Source organism: Drosophila busckii, chromosome X (genome assembly GCF_011750605.1).
Source record: "Drosophila busckii strain San Diego stock center, stock number 13000-0081.31 chromosome X, ASM1175060v1, whole genome shotgun sequence".
NCBI lineage: Eukaryota > Metazoa > Arthropoda > Insecta > Diptera > Drosophilidae > Drosophila > Drosophila busckii.
In genome coordinates this window covers 9,423,024-9,442,955 of record NC_046608.1, presented here as the reverse complement: position 1 = coordinate 9,442,955, position 19,932 = coordinate 9,423,024, and the positions used below count along the sequence as shown (strand labels likewise).

Sequence of the window (19,932 nt, the reverse complement as noted above, 5' to 3'; positions counted from 1 at the left end):
GCAAATTACAATTTATTTAAAAAATATGTAAATTTATATTTATGTATATTTACTTTTGTTTTACGTATTTTTAGTTTTAATAATTAATTGATATTGCAACGCAAAAATTGTTATCATTATGCATATATATATGTATATGTATATATATATATATAAATGCGCTCAGCTGTGTGTGTGTGTGTGTGTATGCAAGTGTATGTGTGTGTTTAGTTTTTGTTTTGTTTGCTTCACTGCTTAACAAATATACAAAGCGGGCGTTGGACTTGATCTTGAAATTGTTTGTTGCTTGTTAATGCGTTCAGTAGTACATAATATTAATTAAGACATAATCGTATACATAATTGATTGTTTAACAAACACATACACGAACACAGACAGACAGACAGACAGCAGCGTAAATTATATACACACACACACGTGGGTAGTTTAAAAAAAAAAAAAAAAGTATAATAAATGAATTTCTAACGTGGTTAAGTAAATTTTGTTGTTGTGTGGTGTGTGTGTGTGTGTTCTCTTGTTGTTTGTTTAGCTTTGGCAAGCCTATCCTCAAGGGCTAAGATCCTGATGCAAATTGGGATCATAGCCGCCCATGCTGTTGTCATAGGGCTGCTGCTGATCATAGCCACCGGAGCCCATTGGATAGCCCATCGAGTCCTGTGGCGGTGCAGGTGACATCATTGGCGTTGTTGTGCCACTTGGCGGTCCCGCCATCGAATAGGGCGATGCCCCAGCCGCCTTCTTTGCCGCATACAAATTTGCCTCCTCCTGTGCCTTGCCAATGTTCTTCTTATAGCGAATGCGCTTATTGCCAAACCAATTCGATACTTGCGACACCTGAAAGCAACCCAAAGAATATTAGACAACAACGCAAGCTAATAAAGTTTGGGTCTGCTCACCGTTATGCCGCACTTGCGTGCCAGCTCCTCCTTGGCCTCCTCGGATGGATACGGATTGCTCAAATGACTATAGAAATACTCGTTCAATATTTCCGATGCCTGCTTGCTAAAGTTGCGACGCTTGCGGCGCGCATCCAAAAAACGCGAACGCAATATCATGACCGCCTCGCAGGTCGATTGCTTCAGCTGCATCTGGATGGAGCTAAACTTCTTGTGTATGATCTGCACCATGCGCTCGATTTCTTTGGGTGTTATGGGTCTGCAACGAACACGAATTAATATTTGCTCTATATGCGTAAGATCTCTGGTCACTTACCTGGTGCGACTTTGTTCGCGCAGCAGATTCATCACGTGCGTGGTGAACTCATTGCAGGCCTGCTCGTATTTCTCCAGCTCCTGATGATAGATCTGACGAATTTGCGCCAGCTTGGCGCGATAATCCGAATGTTCGATGGCATTGTCGGCGCCATCGATGGACAGCGAGCCGCCTTGACTGGCGGCTGCGGCTGAGGCTGCTGCGGCGCCGCCGCCGCCCTTCTCGGGTCCGGCCACGCCCTCGGCAATTAACATATTGTCCAGGCGCATCAGTTGTGGATCTGGTGGCTCCTCCTCCTGCGTATTGCGAATCGAAAGCACTGCAAGCAACAAAATCGCATAAGAAAAAGTTTCTCTTAGCATTTTCTTTAAGTTTTTTGCAATTTTAAACGAGCTCGCAACACGTTGCGCGCTGCGGTGTCTGGCTGCCATGCCCCCAGCCCAACCCACTAGAGCACACATACATATACATATATATATATACGTAAGCATGTCTTGGCTAAAACGCATATAAAATTTTATTATGCGCCAATGTAACAGCGCAGAAAAGGCGTGCAAAAGCTAACAAACATATAAGCCTGCACTGAGAGAAATTCAGTGCGTTAATATAGACACACACATATATATATAAAATATATAGCATATATATTTTATTATTTGCTCAGAAGTTCGACTTAGACATTTTCTAGCTGCGCTCAAAAGCAAAAATTAATAAGCATTGCAATATATTGAATTAAAATATTAATAAATTACAAAATCAATAAATAAATGAGCTTAAAAAATAAAAGCAATGCTAACCAGTATATTTTTAGAGTTAAATAAATAAAAATACATTATTACACATAGAATTCATAGATTAAAAAATAAATCCAGCAAATTAAAATATTTTAAAAACTAAATTATATTTGCAAATAGAATTGAAAAGTTTACACCCAAAATTAGCACTTAAAAATAAGTAGGACATGCAAATTGAAACATTTATAAATGTAAATAAATAAAAATTTATAAATTACATTTAATTTATAAATCATAAACAAAATATGCAAGCCAGCTGCAAATTCAAAAATATTTAAGAGTGATGTTAATAACTAAAAAAATATAATCTTATTAAAATATATAGCTGCAAATTATTATATATTGAATTAAATTTGAAATTTAATATAGATATGCTTTAAAATAGTAAAGATTGAAATGTATAATAAAAAAATTTATATATTTTCAAAATGCATATATTATATATTGAATTAAATTTTAAATTTCATATAGATATGCTGAAAAATAATAAATAAATTTAAAAATAGCAAGTCATATGCCATATGCAGCTCAATTTTAAATTTACTTATGCAGACACTGACACTTTTCGCTCAGTGTAGTCTTGCTAATATTGTCTAGGGAATTGTCTTTGTGTGTGTGTGTGTGTGTGCGGTATTGTTTTCTGTTTGTATTATTCGCAGGACATGGCTATGCATGGAATTAGATTTCTATGGGGCACTAGCTGCTGCCGCTGTTGTTGCCACTGCTGCAGACGCTGTTTGTGCCACACTGCTGCCTGAATCTTAATCACGTTGCCAAGGAGTTGTTGGGAACAGAGCTAAGCTGCCTCACTTGCTGCTTAAATGTCTGTCTGTGTGTGTGTGTGTGTTGAGTTCTTATTGTTGCTGAAAACATTTTGCGAATGCGAACAAACACAAACAATTGACTTCTCATGCCACACACACACACACATACACACACACACACACGCACGCACACACTTCTTGCCGCTTATCAACATTTTTGCAGTTTCGAGTTTAGACAAGTTCTTAAGAAAAAGTAAAGTTGGCAAAACATTTCAGCCAAGTTTGCATAATTAAAAAAGAAAATGCAAAATTACAACAAAGCGAAAAACTGATAAAAGTTGCAGCAACTGCAACAGTTTCAACAAAAGCAAAACTTAACTTAACAATTTAAAGCAGTCAAGTTTTATTTTGTTTTAAGCAAAAGCAATAAATAAATATTAACTGTCTTTATGGCTTTTGATAAACAAATGCAATTTGCGGCATTTTAAATGAGAATTCTCAAAGAGCAACGGGCTAACTCTCTGGGCTTAGCTCTGGTGACAGCTGCTTCAACAAGGGCCAAGCCCGCAAAGGTATGTAGTTCAGTTGCCTCTTTTTATGGCTGGTGGGGTGGGGTGGGGGGCGCTTCAAGGATACACAAGAAAATGTTAATGCGGCAAAGTTGAAAAACAGGCGCATAGGGTGACAACTTTTGGTGGTGACTCTATGCGTTTCCTTTTGCTGTTTTCTTGTCGCTGCTTTGGCTAAGGTTAGGCAGCCAAGCCAAGCATATTGCCAAAGTTTTAGCCAAACTCCAAGGGGGAAAAGAGAGAGAGGCTGCTATTGCTATTGTGGTCGCAATAGCACAAGACAGTTTTCCCAACTATATTTGACGATAAGAAACAGTTGTTGCTACATTGCTGCTGCTGCTGCTGCTTCTTCTTACTTACAGTTAGTTGCACTTGCTTATCAACAACAACAAAAATTTGTAAATCAAACGCAAAACAAAAATATAAACAAGCTAAGCGAACTGTTATTAACTAAGCTAATTTTTGAAAAGAGTTTTGAGCAAGCGAGCAACAAAAGCCTGAGCATTAATTTAAGACAACACTTAATTTAAGCACAAAACTCATAAGAAAAACAATAAATTTAATTAAAATTAGTTTAATATTGAATTGCTAAGCAATAGCAAATATTTTAAAGCATTAACTCAAACAAATTATGAAGGTTTACTCAAAATAAAGCACAAATTAATTGAGAAAGCAAATGCAAGTTCTTATGAAATAATTTTAAGACATTAATTAAAAACAAAACTCATGAGATATTAATAAATGTAATAAAAATTATGCAGAATAGTTTAATATTGAATTGCAAAAGAAAACAAAATATGAAGGCAAATTAATTGAAAAAACAAATGCAAGCAAATGAAATAACTAATGCAATTTTATAAGAATTTAGCTCAAGTACAAACAACTTATGAGAAATATAATAAATTTAGTTTAATATTGAATTTCTAAAGAGATCGAATATATTATAGCATTAATTCAAACAAAATATGAAAGCTTAAACAAACTAAAGCAAAAAATAATTGACAAACAAATGCAAGCATATGAAATAAGACTTAAATATACGCATAAGAAAAATAATAGTTCTAATTAAAATAAGTTTAATATTGAATTGCTATATTTTAAAGCATTAATTTGCATTACTTAAGCTTTGGGAAAAACTTCAAGTTCTAAATGAAATGTATAATTCATAATGGGGGCATAGTTAAAGGCTCGAGTTTGGGTTAGGGCTGGGGCTGGGCTTGGAAATTTTCTTTTCAGCACGTTTGTATTAGTGTGGGTAGTTAGCAGAGCTTACAACAAGCTTGTATTACAGCCCCCGCTGCTGCTGCTCCTGGCGCTCAGCTCTTAACTCGAAACGAGGCAATGTCGATGGTGACGGTGTCACAATCCTTTTTGTTTAGAATGCCGCCAACACGCGTTAGGGCGCATCATTTGCGTATCTAATGAAGCATTTAAAAGCAGCAAAAATGTATCTACGGCTACTGCAGAGGCAGCATGAGCAGGGGGCGTGGCACTAAATGGCATTTCCAGCTAGTAAATTTGAATGGCTGGCATATGCAAAATGAAAACAAATAAAGAAAGGACTAAATGAGTTAGACAGAGAGCGAAATAGAGAGAGAGAGAGAGAGAGAGAGAGTGCAGAAGTAGAAGCTTGGCTATAATGAAACATATTGTTGCTGCTGCTGCCGATGCTGCTGGCGTTCTCTGTAGTGTGTGTATCCGTCAGATACAAAGCTACAGAGCTTAAGCTTATATACAGATATATATTTTTGCATGCCCGTCGAACAGGTTTGCGCTTTTCAGTTACTAATTTCAACGCTGCTGCCGCTACAAAAAAAAAATAAAACAAACATACAGCCCACAGACTGATAAAATACATATGCATGCCAAAGATAAAAATAAAATGAAATAATACAAAATAAAATAAAAGACAGAAAACTATACTCGTTTACTTTAGCTTCGATCTGCCCCTGCTCTTTAACTTGCTGCCCCCCGCCCCGCCCGCTCAAGTACTCACTTTGCTTTTTATTCTTTCTTGTCTGTTTATATTTTCGCTGGCGCCCCAACATCGATTTCGATACTTCGAGGCCCCAATCATCAAGTGCGCTATCTCACACACACACACATGTGTGTGTATACACGTGTATCTATTAGATAAAACTTTAATTTCAATGTAAACACATAGACAAAGCTTTTCTTTTTCGTCTTTAAAAACAATCGTATACATTTATATTTATATGTTTGTATTCTGTTTTTTTTTTTGCGTGATTTAAAGCGCATTAACTACTTGTAAGTCCGTCAGAGTAACGTTGTCATGGCTGTCAGTCACCTGATTGTAAAATTAACTAACTTTTAACATTGCTTTTGACTGCAAAATGTGTTTAGCCATTTGTTTGTATGAGCAGCAGTGCTTTGAAAACAATTCAAATAGTTTAGCTGCATAGAGTCCATAATAATAAATAAAATAGTCAAGTCAATATTTTTGTATTCCAACTGAGTTACAATAAATATTGACTGCAGCTTAATTTTCTAAATAAATTCTTTAGCTCAAAATACTATAATATAATCTTTGACAGCTTTATAAACAAATAAATAAACTAGTTGCCAATTGTGCTTAATTCAAAGCACTTTATGCTGCTTGAATTAAAATTCTTCTACATTTTTGTTATAGTTTACAATTTAATCTTAAGCTCAATCATTTCATTTTGCGCTGCTTGCGCTTGAGTTTTAATAAAAATAATATAAATTTTTTAGCATTGCATAGATTTGATTTAAAAATTCAAGCTTGCAACCTGCCCAGCGCAATTTCCAAGCAGCAATCAGCAGTAGCTGAAGCCGAGGCACGTCCAGCAGCAGAAAATAACTGAGCAGCGGCTATAACCCAATAGCTTGCCCCCCCCGACCCCCGACCCCTTGCTCACTGACACACGCACCCCAAGAAGCTGCCCCAAAGGCAATTTCGCAACGGTGCGCATTGGGGAGTTTCTTTTTACATTTAGGTGGGCAGGCAAAAATTTTACTTGCTTTAGCAATAGAGCGAGGGTGATTGCATTTGTGGCTGACTGGGTGAGTGGGTGGGAGGGAGACCTGGGTTAGGGTTAGGCAATGCCAACGTCGAGGCCATTCAAAACATCTGGCCCACAATCAAAACGCGCTGTTATTGCCCATTTTGCGTCTCTGCGTGGATGTAATATAACGTAAATGCCAAAAGCAAAAGCAAAAGACAAAAGCGGCAAAAGAAAAGTGCGATGGAGAAAGGTTAGAGCTTCAAGCTCTGAGCACAGCTTAGTTACGCTTGCTAAAATATTTATTACAAACGTTTTTTATGTGTGGGAAAATGTGTTCGCTCTTGTTGAAACAACAAGCAAACTTATTTCTTATGGCAAATTAGGTGAGAGAGCTTACGTTCGATGCGGAATTCAATTTGCCCACAGCAGCGCAAGCAAATAAAACTTAACTACGATATCGCGACTGTCTGTTTGTTTGTTGGTTTGTTTGGTTTGCTTAACTCACCGGTTTTCTCTTTGATCTCGCAGAGCACTGAGAACAGCGCCGGCTTCATGCGATGGCAATTGAGTGTGTGCTTGCGGGCCTGCGCCTCATCCAGTGACTGCTCCGAGATGCTCATGATCTGTTGCAGAATTTCGCCAATATCCTTTTGCTTGCGCACCTCGTTCTCATTGCCAGCATTTTGGCCATCGTCCTGGCCGGGCAGGCCGTAGCCTTGAGGTGCCATCATGCCGCCGGTGTGGGCCATCATGCGATCTTCCATGGCCAGCACGAGAGTTTTAACTGTTGTTGTGGCTTACAACAACAACAACGACGACGACGACGACGACGAATAACAAACACACAACGCGGCACACACTGCAATTAATATAACAATTATTATCAAAAAAAAATGTAATAAAAAAAATCAAGTACTATGCTATATGTTCTATATATTTAATTTAATTTTACAACACGCACAGTGAAACAAAAACACGTCCACACGCAACGACAGTGCGTTAGCAAATGCCTTTGGGGCTGGCTTACATTGCCTTCGGACTCTGCGCTGCTTCCTTAATGCTGCTGCCGCTGACTGCGCTGCTACTGCGGCCCTAATTCTCGCTCTCTCTCTCTCTCTCTCTCGCTCGCTCGCTGTTAACTACCTTGTTGCACTATGCGCAACTGATTTGCTTTAAGCAAACAATCTTTTGCTAAGTTTTAATAATAATTAAGCTATTGTTTAATTTAATGCAATAAAATAATGTCTATATAGCAAATCAAAGTGAACTGCTTGCAGGTTGTGATAACAGAAATAACTTAAGCTGCAGTTATTTGTTTTTGCACAACAGCAACAACAAGCAGTTTACATGCGTATGCCTGCGTGTGTGTGTGTGTCTGTCTGTGGGTGGTTAGTTGACAATGCAAGCAGCGGGCAGCTGCTGACACACGCCAGCAAGCAAAGTTACCTGCGGCGCACTACTCACAACTGCTACAAAAACAACAACAACAGCAGCAGCAAGAACTCTCAAGTGCTGCTTGCTGTGTTCATTTTTTGCCACTGTATGCGTGTGTGTCCATGCAAAGTGCATTCACATCTATGTGCGTAAAAAACCAAGAGAATGAAACCCAAATTGCCTTTTTTTCAAGTGGGCCATAAAAATATGAAATGCAATTATTATAATTGTCATTGCAGCAGAGAAAGCAACGTTTGACCTTCAGGTCTGCGCGCAGGCTCTGCCAAACTTTATGTGCATTCATCTGAATTTGCATTTGAAGCTGCACACACACATGCATACATACGCGCGCGCAGAGGGACAAAGCGCATCCAAAAGGCGGCGGCGTACATTAAAAGCGTATGAGAAAAACCTGTTTAGCGCTTCACACACACACACACATACATACATACATTTATTTATCGTACACACTTCTTCCAACAATTCTGAGAAATCAGAGCCGCTTTTTTACATATACATATATATGTATTACTTCTGCTGCTACAGTTTTGTTGTGTATAACAGCCGTCCGTTCGTGCGTACACACTCACACACACATACATACATATTTATAACACAGCAAAGCAAATCAAAAATTTTTTTGGGCTATTTGTCGTTTTGTATTTGCTTTTTGTTGCTTCTTCTAATTGTTAACTTACACCGTTTTATGTGCACTTCACGTTTTTAACTTTGTTTTATTGTTTACTTGCAATTGGAATTGAGTAAAACGAATATGCACTTGTTTTAAACACACGAAAATTCTTTACTTTACCACCAAAAAAAAAATGTATCTTATGTGTGTATGCTGCCAGGGTTGTTATTAGTGTTGCGCTGTTTATGTAAAATAACATTTGCTGTTAACTCACACGATTAATTATCGAGCACGCGCCGCTGAGCAGCGTTGCTTTAACATAATGTTAATGTGATTTACATTAACATGAGCTGTTAATATGCGACTCGATAACAATTGCAATGTAAGCTGACTCGATAGCTCTGTTAAAATTTAAAAGTTAGTGCTGAGTAATGCGAAAGCAAAACAGTGCTCGCAGCAGTGTAGTGCTGTGAAATTAGCGTGAAGAAAAGTGGTGGCCTGGCAGCACGGTTCATTGTTGTTGGCTGTTTTATTGTAAATTTTGTTATCAGGCGTTGCAGACGTACCCGGTTGTAGCGCGGCTGCTTGAATAACAATTTTCGAAGCGAAAACAAACAGCCAAAAGTTGTTACGATTTATTGCAATTGCCAAATTGAATATAACGCTTTTAAGCAATGATGTTGCTAGAACATATGACAAACATAGCGGTAAACGCGTTGAGACATGGCATCAATGTAAATTGCGCGGGTTTAATTTAAAAATTATGAATTGAATAATTGCAGCCAGTACAAGTACAAGTATTAAAGCTGTTATTATTATTGTTAAATTCAAATAATAATTGTGCAATGCGAGTGTAAATGACTGTTGTGAATTTGTTTGTTTTTTTGTTATTGTGCTCGTGCTGCGCTACGCCCTAAAAGGGTGTGTGCTAAAAAAAATCATACTGCGCCCAGGACCAGGAAGAGGAGTAACAACGACGACTGAAGCAAGACGAGTTGAGAGGAGAGTGGGAGTAAAAACAGAGTAAGTGCTGATTGAGAGCAGCGATGGCTTTTAAGTTGTTTAGCCGGCATAAGGGTAACTAACGACTCATGGCTATTGCATTTAGCAATAACAATGGCTCAAGCTGTGTGTTATGGTTTCGTTTTTCTATTTCTTTTATGTCTTGTCTTTTTGGCAAATGCTCTTTCTAATTCGCTTTCCGTTTCGCTTAATGCTTTGCAAAACTTCAAAGTATGCATGTGTGTGTGTGTGCGTGTGAAAAATCAATAAAATTCTTTTTTGAATGTGCGTGCGTGTGCGTGTTTGTTTGTGTTTGTATTGCTGTTGCAGCAGCCGGCTGATTTCTGCAGCAGCAGCGCTGCTTGCGTAGGCGTTGCCTGACTGGAGCCCACTTAAATAATAGTATTAAAATTTTTAGCTAATAACTTTGCATGCTTTTGCACAATTGCTTGCGTGTTTAATTAGTTTAAAGCATTGTTAATTTAGCTAAATGCTGTTTTGGAACATTTTCCATGTTGTTGTTTATTTTGCAACCACCAACCACCAACAAAAGAAACAAGCGACAGCGCCTAGGCAGCGCTGCTGCTGTTTCTAACGGTGCTGCTGCGCGCTCTCTGCCGCGCTCTCTCTCTCTCTCTCTCTCTCTCTCTTGATTACGCTCTGCTTAGTGCAAATATAAAGCGCATTTTGGCAATGATAAGCATTGAAGCAGAAGATAAAACTTGAGATAAACCTAAAGCTGACATTTTGACTTGCGCTTATCAAAAATTTTATGATCTTAAGTTGCGCAGCTTAACTTTATTATTATTGTTGTTGTTTTTGCGCAGCAAAGCCCAATTTTATATTTGGATGACTCATGGCATTGAGTCAGACACACACACACACGCGAGAGCGTGTCCTGACCTGTGTCCTGCGCCTGTTTGTCTGTGTCCTTGTTAGCAGCGAGATAAATATCTTGATTTTTGGCACTTCAAACTCCTTTTATTGTTTTCGCCTTGGCGCCGCCGCCGCCAATGTTGTCATATTTTAAAGGGGGCGTGGCGCATACAAAAAAAAAAAACAACAACGCAGCTCAAATTGAGGATGAGCTCACACAAGCAAAGAAGCAAAACACAAACTTCTCACGAATTTGACATTGAACTCGAACTCGAAAAGGCAAGCGGGAATTTAGTTAAATTTGACCCGATTAAAATCACTTTTATATTGTTAGCGAAGAGCGCGTGAGCGTGAAGCGCATACACGAGTTGAGCTGGCCACAAAAAAAAAAGCAAAAGTGCACTAACAACATTTATGGTGGGAAGCATATGCAAGCTGCACTCTCAGCAAGAAAAAAAAAAATCCAATTGAGAAGGAAAGTTGCGAACTTGGCTGCTCTGTTAACTGCGCCTGCGCAAATTCCTTAAGCAAGTGGCAGAGGAGGGCAGCGCTGGGAAGTTGAACGCGTGCGCCAGCGTCAAGGAAACTGAGCAGCCAGCAGCAGCAGAGGAAGAACCAGCAGCGCGAAGTCAGCTACTGCTAGCGCGCTATCTCGCTCGCACAGCTTTTGCTGCTTTTGCTTTAGTTGCTGCTGTTTTGCTTTGCCCAATGTCACAAAAATATGCAAAAATCTAAAACTAAAGTACGTTATATGTATATATTCATGTTCAGTAAGTTGACACCACGTCTGGCGCCCCGCTGACTTGGCAAATTATGTGAGCATAACAAGCATAAGAATATAACATGGCTAAACATATAAACAAAATATGCGCGCCCTTTCTAATTTATTATTTATTGTCGACGTCAAATCAATTTCTAGCTCAACTACAAATTTTTGCTTGCCTAGGCAAACATAAGCGCTCTTATTATTTAAGCTTTGCTTTATTATTTATTTATACTTTTAGCTTATAGTTTGTAGCTAACTAACTCTGAAGTCTGGAGCGCTCTATTCATAGCGAGTTTATTGCCACCACATGCTCCACATTTGGGTCTCAATTGTGGCTCGCAGCATGCCAAAAAAAATCAAAGAGTAATTTGCAATAAAAAGAGAGCACAAAAGGCAAACATAAATTACTAAACTACATACGGCTGCGTTAGTTAGTCGAGGGCAGAGTGAGGGGCCGCAAATTCTAATTTCATTTTCAGACAATAGCAGTAGTTGTCTCTTTAATTAAAAGCATTTGCCAATTTGCAAAATTAAGTAAATTATGCAAAAAAAAGTTAAACTTTTTAAATTAAGCATAGGCTACAAAGCAAGCAAACAAATAATAAATAAAAGAATTCAATTCAAAATTAGCATACATTGAGAAAATTTACTTAGTTCTTTGAATTTTTATGCAGCATAATTTTTAATTAATACAAAAAAGTGCATAAAATTGCAAATTACATCAATTGTTAGTTCAAACTTAATAACAAACAATATGCAAAGTAGCTACCCAATTTGCAATATTTGAATAGACTGCTTGACACCTCTGAGATCGCTTGGGAAACGATCTGCAACGATCTGCGCAGTAGTCGAAGATCATGTCGTCGTATGTGAACTGCAATTGAAAGCGCTGCACTCGACCCACTTAACAATTGTCGCTGAGTCTGGTGCTGAGTCTGAAGGAAGCCCTATATCTATATCTATATGCTGTTTGCTTTTTGTTTCTGCCTGGCTTGCTATTAATTTAGCATTCAAATTGCCTAGCCCGTGAGCAATTGAAAAAGATAAAAATATATATAGAAAAAAAAATAAACAACGCTTGATTTGATTAATTGCGCCGGCAGCAAAGCTAAAGCTATATATTGGTTACATTATATATATATACCTCTCTATATATGCATTCTTGTCTGGCTCTGATCTTGTTGCTTGCCGCATCTTGCGGCTTGTGCGGTCTCTCAAATTATTGCTGCTTGTCATGCCATTCCAAGCAGCCCAAACACTTAAAGTTTTTCCCAATAAGTTACAGTGTGACTGCATAAATAGAAATTATTACAAAAATTAATTAAAAAAAAAAACTAATTAAATTGCAATATAAATAGCAATTTATTACTGATGTAACATAAATGAAAATAAATTATTTAATTTGAAATTATTTAGTAAATTCAAAACAATATCAAACTTTAAGTTAATTTATTTAAACAGCAAGCTAAACAAGCGCAAGCTACACATTTATTTTTAAAACAATATACATATAAATAAATATATGAATAAAAATATAAAATATTTCAAATATGCAATTAAATCTTTCTTTTATGTGTTCGCTTTAAAGCAGTTTCACTGTATGTTTATTTTTGAGTTGTCTCAAAATTGAGGAAAATTTTCTAAAATATTCAATTGTCAAATTGTTTGCTTGTTGTTTGGGGGCGGGGGCGTGGGCGGGGGCAGCTAAAGTGGTTGCATCTCCTGCTGAAGCAACTCAAGGGCACTTAACTGCACTCGAGCTCGATTATGTGATAAAAAAAAACATTTGTCGCGAGGGTTGCACATAAAGTTTAGTAACAAAATGTTTAAATAAAAGGCGGCTGCATTAAGTATTTATTTATATAAATGTGCAGCAGCCTTCGCCTCCCTCTGTGCGGCAATTAGTTGCAACGTTTATAATTAAGTTTACACGTGCCTACAGCACAAGACTAAAATACATTTTGGTTGCACTAAATTTAGTTCTTGTTACACGCACACACACACATGTGATATATGGCAACTGAAAATTATGATTTGACAGCCAAGACACAACGAGCTGTCAGCTGCGCATTCCTTGAAAATCTTTCGCTGCTCCCTCTTTTTATTTTATTTTCAATTTTTAGCAGCTTTGTGTTTTTTTTTTTTTAATTGTTGTAGCTGGCATACTTAAGTTTGTGCTTAATGTGCTTTTAAATTAAGACAAAATGCCGTAAGCTTAAATTTTTAAATATAGCCCTGTGAATTGTGCTAAATAAATTAATTAAATCATTAAAGCCAAAAGTCATTAAGTTCAGCTGAAAAGTTGAAAAAAAAAGCCACAAAAAATGATGCATTAATTATTATTTTGTTTATAACTAATGTAGAATTTATTGCCAATCTCTGCTCTGATTGGAATTGGAAATGCTGCTGCTCTGCGAAGTTGTCAAGCCCACACCCCTCCCCGCCCCATGGCCATTTTCATTTTCCGTTTCCATTTGATTTTTATTGTTTTTGTGTCGCTCTGCGCTCGCGCTCAACGCTCAACGCTCAAGTGCTAAAGCGAAGCAGGAAGCGAACTAAATATAAAACCAAGTCATGGCTCTGCTCTGCTGCTGACTCTCGTGCCATATGTGGGGGGAAAGACCATAGCAGTCAACCCACTGCTCCCCATACGCATAAAGTGGAGGCAGCAGCAAAAGCAGCGTTCATTACATTATTGCTACGATCTATTAGCAAGCGACAATTGTGTGGCTGTGTGGCATGAACAGAGGGAGCGGCAGCGAGAGCGGGGCGGGGGCAGTTGCAGGAACTCGTCCAGCAGGCAGCTGGCCTGGGCAGTCTAAATATAGCCAAAGAGCCAACAGCTATGCAGCCAGCCAACGGTAATGCCCAAAGGAGTAGATGTATTTGCTCTGGTTTCACCATCGATCGTTACACTTGGCCATCGATTGTAGTTGACAGCAGTGGGGAAGTTGCAAATTGATGTGCAGCTGAAGTTCAATAAAAATACAAACAGTATAACTTACTTAATTGCATTAAACCAAAAAAAAAAAACATTAAAAATGCACAAAATATTTATTAAATGCTATTAAAGTATTTTTTAGTAGTCTGTCTATTTATATTATGAATTCAAAACTAAAACAATTAGTAAATATTAATTTTATTTAGCTCTGTTATCGATCTGCCTGCCTATCAAAGTGTATATCGTTGTTGAGTGCATAGCGACTTAACGCTGACGCTTGTTTTTGCATCTGTGTAAGGCGATCTTCGATCTGCAATCTTTGTCTGGCCTGGTTATCGAGCTGGGGGAGCGGCGCGAGCTGTGGAGCGTGCGCTTGCCTCATTCAAATGCCTCAGCGCCAATTGTAAGCAACCTGAACATTATTCCCTCTTCCTTTGCTGCTGCAGCGCCTCTGCCTGGCTGCGCTAACTGAATTGATTATTGTTTGACATGGATCTACACATGTGCTCTGCTTATGGTCCAAGCGTCTAGACGTTGTTGTTGTTGTTGTAGTTGCTTTTGCTCTGCTGATCTCGCAATTAGTGCAAAATTGTGTGGGGGAGTTACAGCTGTGTGTGTGTGTGTGTGAAAGCTTTTGTGTGTTTAGCCATAAATATGTGCGCTCAACTGCATATTTGGCATATTTATCGATTAATCGATAAGCAAACGCTGTAATCGCGTGAGCTGCTTGCATAATTTACGCGAAACTTAAATTCGAAATCGAGTTAAAACTTCTTTTAGCAAACCTAAACTTTTTAAAAACACTCAAAGTTATAGATTTTGAATATATTTTTAAAACTACGAATTCAAAATCGAATTCTTTCATTTGCAGAGTTCGAAACTTGTTTCAGTGCAAAAGTGAGTTAAAGTTATAGAGAAATCATCAACATCACCGATACAGAAAATACATATATACTCATTACTTTAATTCAAATTCGAATTCGTATATATAAAACTGCAGAGTTAAGCATTTATTTTTAGTTTGAGTTTTTAATTTATATTTATATAAAATATATGCTTATTACTTTTATTCGAATTCGAATTATTAAATTCGTCAAGTTGAAATACCAAAATAAACTTCCTTGCAGTTCAGCATTTATATTCTTATTATTACAATTCTGTTTGCGATTTTTTTTTTAAATCTTGAGCATACTCAAGCATAAACATATGGAGTATATATTTGCTTAAATGATAAACACACATAAACACACACATACACAAACTGTGCAGCGCAAATAAGAATATGCAATGTTTGTCAACTGTGTCCAGCGCGCTAAGCGGCAAAAATGCAAAACAGAAAAAATAAAAAAAAAAATCAAATCCATCAGGTATGTGGTAAAAAATTCAGACGGCGCCTGGTAACGACGCAAGACTCTGCTCTGCAATCTTATCGCGCAGCAAATGTTTAAACTTTAAATGGCAGCAGCAGCAGCAGCAGCAGCAGCAGAGCTTGATTTACTCATGTGTTTGCATTGGGCTTTTCGCTAATGAAGAGACTAAGCGAGAGAGAGGGGGGTGGGGAGAGAACAGTTGACAAGCTGTCAGTTTGTCAGGCCCCGCGTGCAAATGGGCAGTGAAAAATAAACAGTGAGTTAGCCAGGGGGCTGGGATGGGGGGCTTGTCTCTCTGGCTGTCATTGACACTGAGCGTGTTAAAGGATGCAACAGCGACAGCCCCAGGACAGGCAGAACGTCTGCTTATCAGTGTCTGGCTGAGCCTGCAGCAAAGCAATGACCTTTGCTGCAGTCGCAGTCGCCGCCAGCAGCAGCAGCAGCCAACCCTTGTTGCAACTGCAACTGGCGGCGGCGGCGATTTAAACAATTAAGCCCAAGCGACCGGCAAACTCTGTTTACAATTTTTAAAGCAAACATGCGGGTGCAGCCCAGCAAATGCAAATATTTTGACAATAACAATAGCTAAGGGGGGGGTGAGTACAGTCAACACTCAATTGAGCAACAATTGTAAAGAAAAGAATGTGAAATGAGCATGGGCATCGATTTAGATTTCTTCAACATTTTTACAATTGCTGCGGCTTTGGCTTTCACCAATCACACTGAATGCCAATAAATTATTTATTTATAAATAAACAATTTTCGTCACTTAATGCGCTTAAGTGCGAGTCTTTTGTTTATTGTCTGGGAGTCTGAGCAAAGTTTTCACTTTGTTGACAGTTAGAATTTTTTTTTAGAGATTTTGTTGTATTTGTAAATTATAAAATGCTGTACAAATTAAATGTATACAAATGAAATTGCTATGAAGTGAGCAATAAAACGTTTTTCGTTTTAAAAAATAGCTACTGGAATTTAATAAAAAAATAAACGAAATTGTTATGAATTTCTTTAGAAATTGATTTTGTGCATGGCTTAAAAAAAGCAGCAAAATAAATAATAAATTCAAATTCTAAATGTTATAAATATATATATAATAATATATAATGCTATTTTTTCATTTAAAAATAATTATATAATTGATAGTAATTGCTACAAATTCAGACTTGCTAAATTAATACAAAATTGTGGAATAAAATGAATTTTAAAGCAAACGCTAAATTATATATTTAAATAAATAACTTACACTCAACTTATTTGCCTATTGTTAAATTCTCTGTCGCTGGCAACTTGTTTATCGATCAAATTTCACAATAGACTTACAGCTTAAGCTGCTCTGACTGTGACTGCTGCCTGTTCATGCCACTTGCCACTTTGGCATATGCCACTTGCCACTTAACTTCGAGGCGCCTCTTTAGGCTTTAGGCTTGCGTGTCTCTGCCTAATTGAGCACAAATAACGTAGCATGCTTTTGGACGACTGGTCAATGCCTGTGGAAATTAGGTTATTGCCACTCCCCCCCACCAGCACGCCCCTTGGTCATGCCTGTTGCCAGCAACTCGATTAGGTTTGTTTTGTTTGGTGTGAAATGCCCACAAGAGTCAGCCCATAGGCATTGATGTTTGTATTTCAGTCAGCATTAGTCCTTATCGCTGCTCCCAACTATTGTTGCTATTATTGTTGTTGTTGCTGTTGTTGACCCTGCCTGCCGCACCTGTTTGGGCAGCAGAAGCAGCTGTTGATAGTGGAGCTCTCGTTTCAGCTGTTCTGCAAGCAAATGTTTGTTTATATTTCGCCTGTTTGCTTTTGTGTATAAATTGCTTTAATTCAATAAATTGTAACGCATTAAGTTTGTGACAGCCCAACAGAGCAGTGTGTAGAATCTAAGGATTAAAGTGGAATTAAAATAAAATTGAAATGCTTGAAAGCGAATAGTGGCAATTCAAAAAGATCTATGCAAGTAAAAGAGATATCAATAACTAATATAAAGTTTAGTATTCTTTATATGCTTACGAAGCATTTGAGTTTAAGTTTAAAACCATTAGTCTGTATGAACGGCAAGATCTCTGCAAGTAAAAGAGTTAGCGACATCAAACGTGAAGTGTAGTGTTCTTTATACACTTACTTAGCTTAAAGGCTTACTTTAAAGACAATTGGTCTGTATGAACAGCTAGATCTTCGCAATGAAAAGAGTTAGAGACAACAAACTTAAAATTTAAACTCTTGCTATGCTTACTAAGCACAAGAACTTACTTTACTTAACTTAATTAAATCTGCTTAGCTGTTGCACTGCGTTTTGCTTTGTCGCTTGTGCTCGACTCTAATTTTTTGTTCGCCTGGGTATATAATATTTGTAATCTTGTGGTTTACTTATGTACTTATTTTTTTTCTTTTATCTTTTGCAGTTTTTCTATTTCTATTGCGCGGTGCCAAAGTAAAAAGCTAAACAGCAACTGTCAGCAATTAAGAAGAAGAAGACGCCCAGCAACTTAAAGGTAAGTCAATATGAGCCAAAGGCTATTATGAGTGAGTGGGTGGTTGGGTGGCAGGGAAAGCAGCAGCTGCAACAAGGTTGCAAAGTGCGTTACAGTGTGCACTCGCTAATATGTACGCTAGCATAGAATTTAGTTAGCTGCTGCTGTGTCTGCTGTATGCTTTAAGCAGCGACTACTGTAGGTAAACTGAAGCGCCCCCATTGGGGGTGTGACTTGCATATTTTTTACCCTTAACGTGTCTGCGACTCCTCCTCCGCCTCTGTTGTCTGCTGCGACTTGTGTGGGGGCGTTCGTCTGCTTTGTCGCACACTTTTTGTCATTAACGCTTGTGGTTATTTTGATTTTAGCTTATGCCTTAGACACACACACACACACACGCACACACGCTCAAGTGCTATTGTTGTTGTAATTCGCCTGACTTTGAGGTTTCCAATATACATTACGCCCAAGTGCAGTCCTTTCAACCCTTTTTGTCAAGCATGTCTATGGTTTGACTTTGCGTTGTTTATTAAAAAATATAAATGCAGCTATTGCTTTAAAAATATTTAAAGCACGCGGCCAATTGGTAAAGCAAAATTTGAAGCATATTCTGCATACTCAGTTATTGCTTGCCACGCCCATTTAACAAGCTGCGCCTTTATAATATGCAATAGCATAAATTCGGCTTAAATTATTTACTGCACTTGTTAGATTTGTTGTAAAAATCAGTGCCTACTTCTTAGAGTAGCAGTAGAAATTCAAGCTGCAAGCTCGAAAGCATGCTACGATTTTCTTAAGCAGTGTAAGCTACGCCATAAATACAACAGATGGCGTCACTGCACTTTTTACTTTATTTATGGCAAATTATGTATTAATTTATTGTTCAGCGCTTTATTTGTAATTAATATGCGAATAGTTTAGCTTTATTTTAAGCAAATTCAGCATTTTCGTAGCATTTGCTAGATGCTCTAATAGCAAAACAGTTATATAATAACTATAAATATATGACAAATAGCAGGCGCTGCTACACAATTCAAAAATAAAAATAAATGTAATAATTTTTGAAGCTCAATTGGCCAATTGAGAACAATTGCTGCGTTTCAGCCAATGCGCTGTTATTTAACGGCTCATTTATGTCACTGCTAACTGTTTGTTAACTGCTTGCAACAGCAACAATCTCTGCTTAAGTCGCTCCAGGTTACTGGCAACCCAAAGTTCAACTGCAGACACGACTGCGTGTGTGTGTGTGTGTGTTGCCGTTGAATGTGCGTAACCCGTTTCTTAGCAGCTTAACAAGTTCTCTAACCCAAAAACAAAAAGTTAACAACACAAAACACAAGATGCCACTGCAGGTTGCAACTAAAAACAACTAAAGAGCAAACAATTGCGTTTAGCAGCTGCCACATACACTGCCAATCATTTTATTCGTTTAACTTGCTGCAATAGAGAGTCTAGATCATCATGTAAGAACGATAGGGCTTGCTGAGATTGTTGCGTCTCCAGTATGTCCTCCAGCCTAGTCCTGCACATAGCATCGTTGGGCGCCTGGGTGGAGCAATCATTTGGCGTTCTTTATTTTTTAGAAAATATATATAAATTTCGCTTTTAGCTATGAACTTTTGAAATTATTTATTTTTTTGGAGCTGTTCTCACAACGAAATTCAGACAATGAATAAATATTTTTGACTACAACTTGAGACACACTGAACAAAATAGCTGACAAACTTCTCTCGCACACTAAGTTCACTGAAAATCTCTCAGCTGCCAGCTAAAACAGCAAACGCAATATGTAATGTTGAAATTACATCAGTGGCCTGCAGTAATTGCCAATTGTCGTTAAAGCCTAAAAATGTTTAAAAATATGCGCAAGAGTTTTAAGTGCGTTGGCCATTAAATTTCAGCAATGCTGGCTAAACTAATTAATTAAAATGAGCAATCGTTATGAAAATATTTAATGCTCAATTCTTTTCCAAATGTTATTCAATTATTTAAATTCATTTCGCTGTAAATACAAACATTATAAAATAAAATAATATCAAACTTCAACATTCAATTTTTTAATATCTGCTTATATTAGTTTAAATAGTTTTTGTAGTTTTTAATAAGTTTTTATTA

At 37.6% G+C, this 19,932-nt stretch overlaps 1 protein-coding gene and 1 long non-coding RNA gene across 2 annotated transcripts in view; one reads left to right on the top strand and one right to left on the bottom strand.

The window, feature by feature from the left end:
• Positions 1–464: 464 nt before the first annotated feature.
• LOC108605649 (homeobox protein extradenticle) lies at positions 465–8,573 on the bottom strand. Its single transcript, XM_017995433.2, has 5 exons — positions 8,459–8,573; positions 6,832–7,185; positions 1,213–1,531; positions 897–1,155; positions 465–834 (listed from the first exon to the last, which is right to left on the bottom strand). Exons 2-5 carry the CDS (start codon positions 7,088–7,090, stop codon positions 547–549), a joined length of 1,125 nt encoding a protein of 374 aa, XP_017850922.1. The 5' UTR covers positions 7,091–7,185; positions 8,459–8,573; the 3' UTR covers positions 465–546.
• Positions 8,574–8,881: 308 nt separating this feature from the next.
• Positions 8,882–19,932, top strand: part of LOC108606571 — a 39,572-nt gene continuing 28,521 nt past the window's right edge. The window contains exons 1-2 of the long non-coding RNA XR_001915459.1: positions 8,882–9,414; positions 17,749–17,838. This is a non-coding gene — a long non-coding RNA (uncharacterized LOC108606571). The remainder of the gene's footprint in view (positions 9,415–17,748; positions 17,839–19,932) is intronic.

Excerpts from the sequence above, each read along its gene's own strand:
- LOC108605649 (XM_017995433.2), bottom strand. The coding sequence starts at position 7,090 with ATGGAAGATCGCATGATGGCCCACACCGGCGGCATGATGGCACCTCAA. Across the intron at positions 1,532-6,831 it reads CGAGATCAAAGAGAAAACCG|TGCTTTCGATTCGCAATACG; the intron begins GTGAGTTAAGCA and ends TGTTGCTTGCAG. Across the intron at positions 1,156-1,212 it reads CGCGAACAAAGTCGCACCAG|ACCCATAACACCCAAAGAAA; the intron begins GTAAGTGACCAG and ends TGTTCGTTGCAG.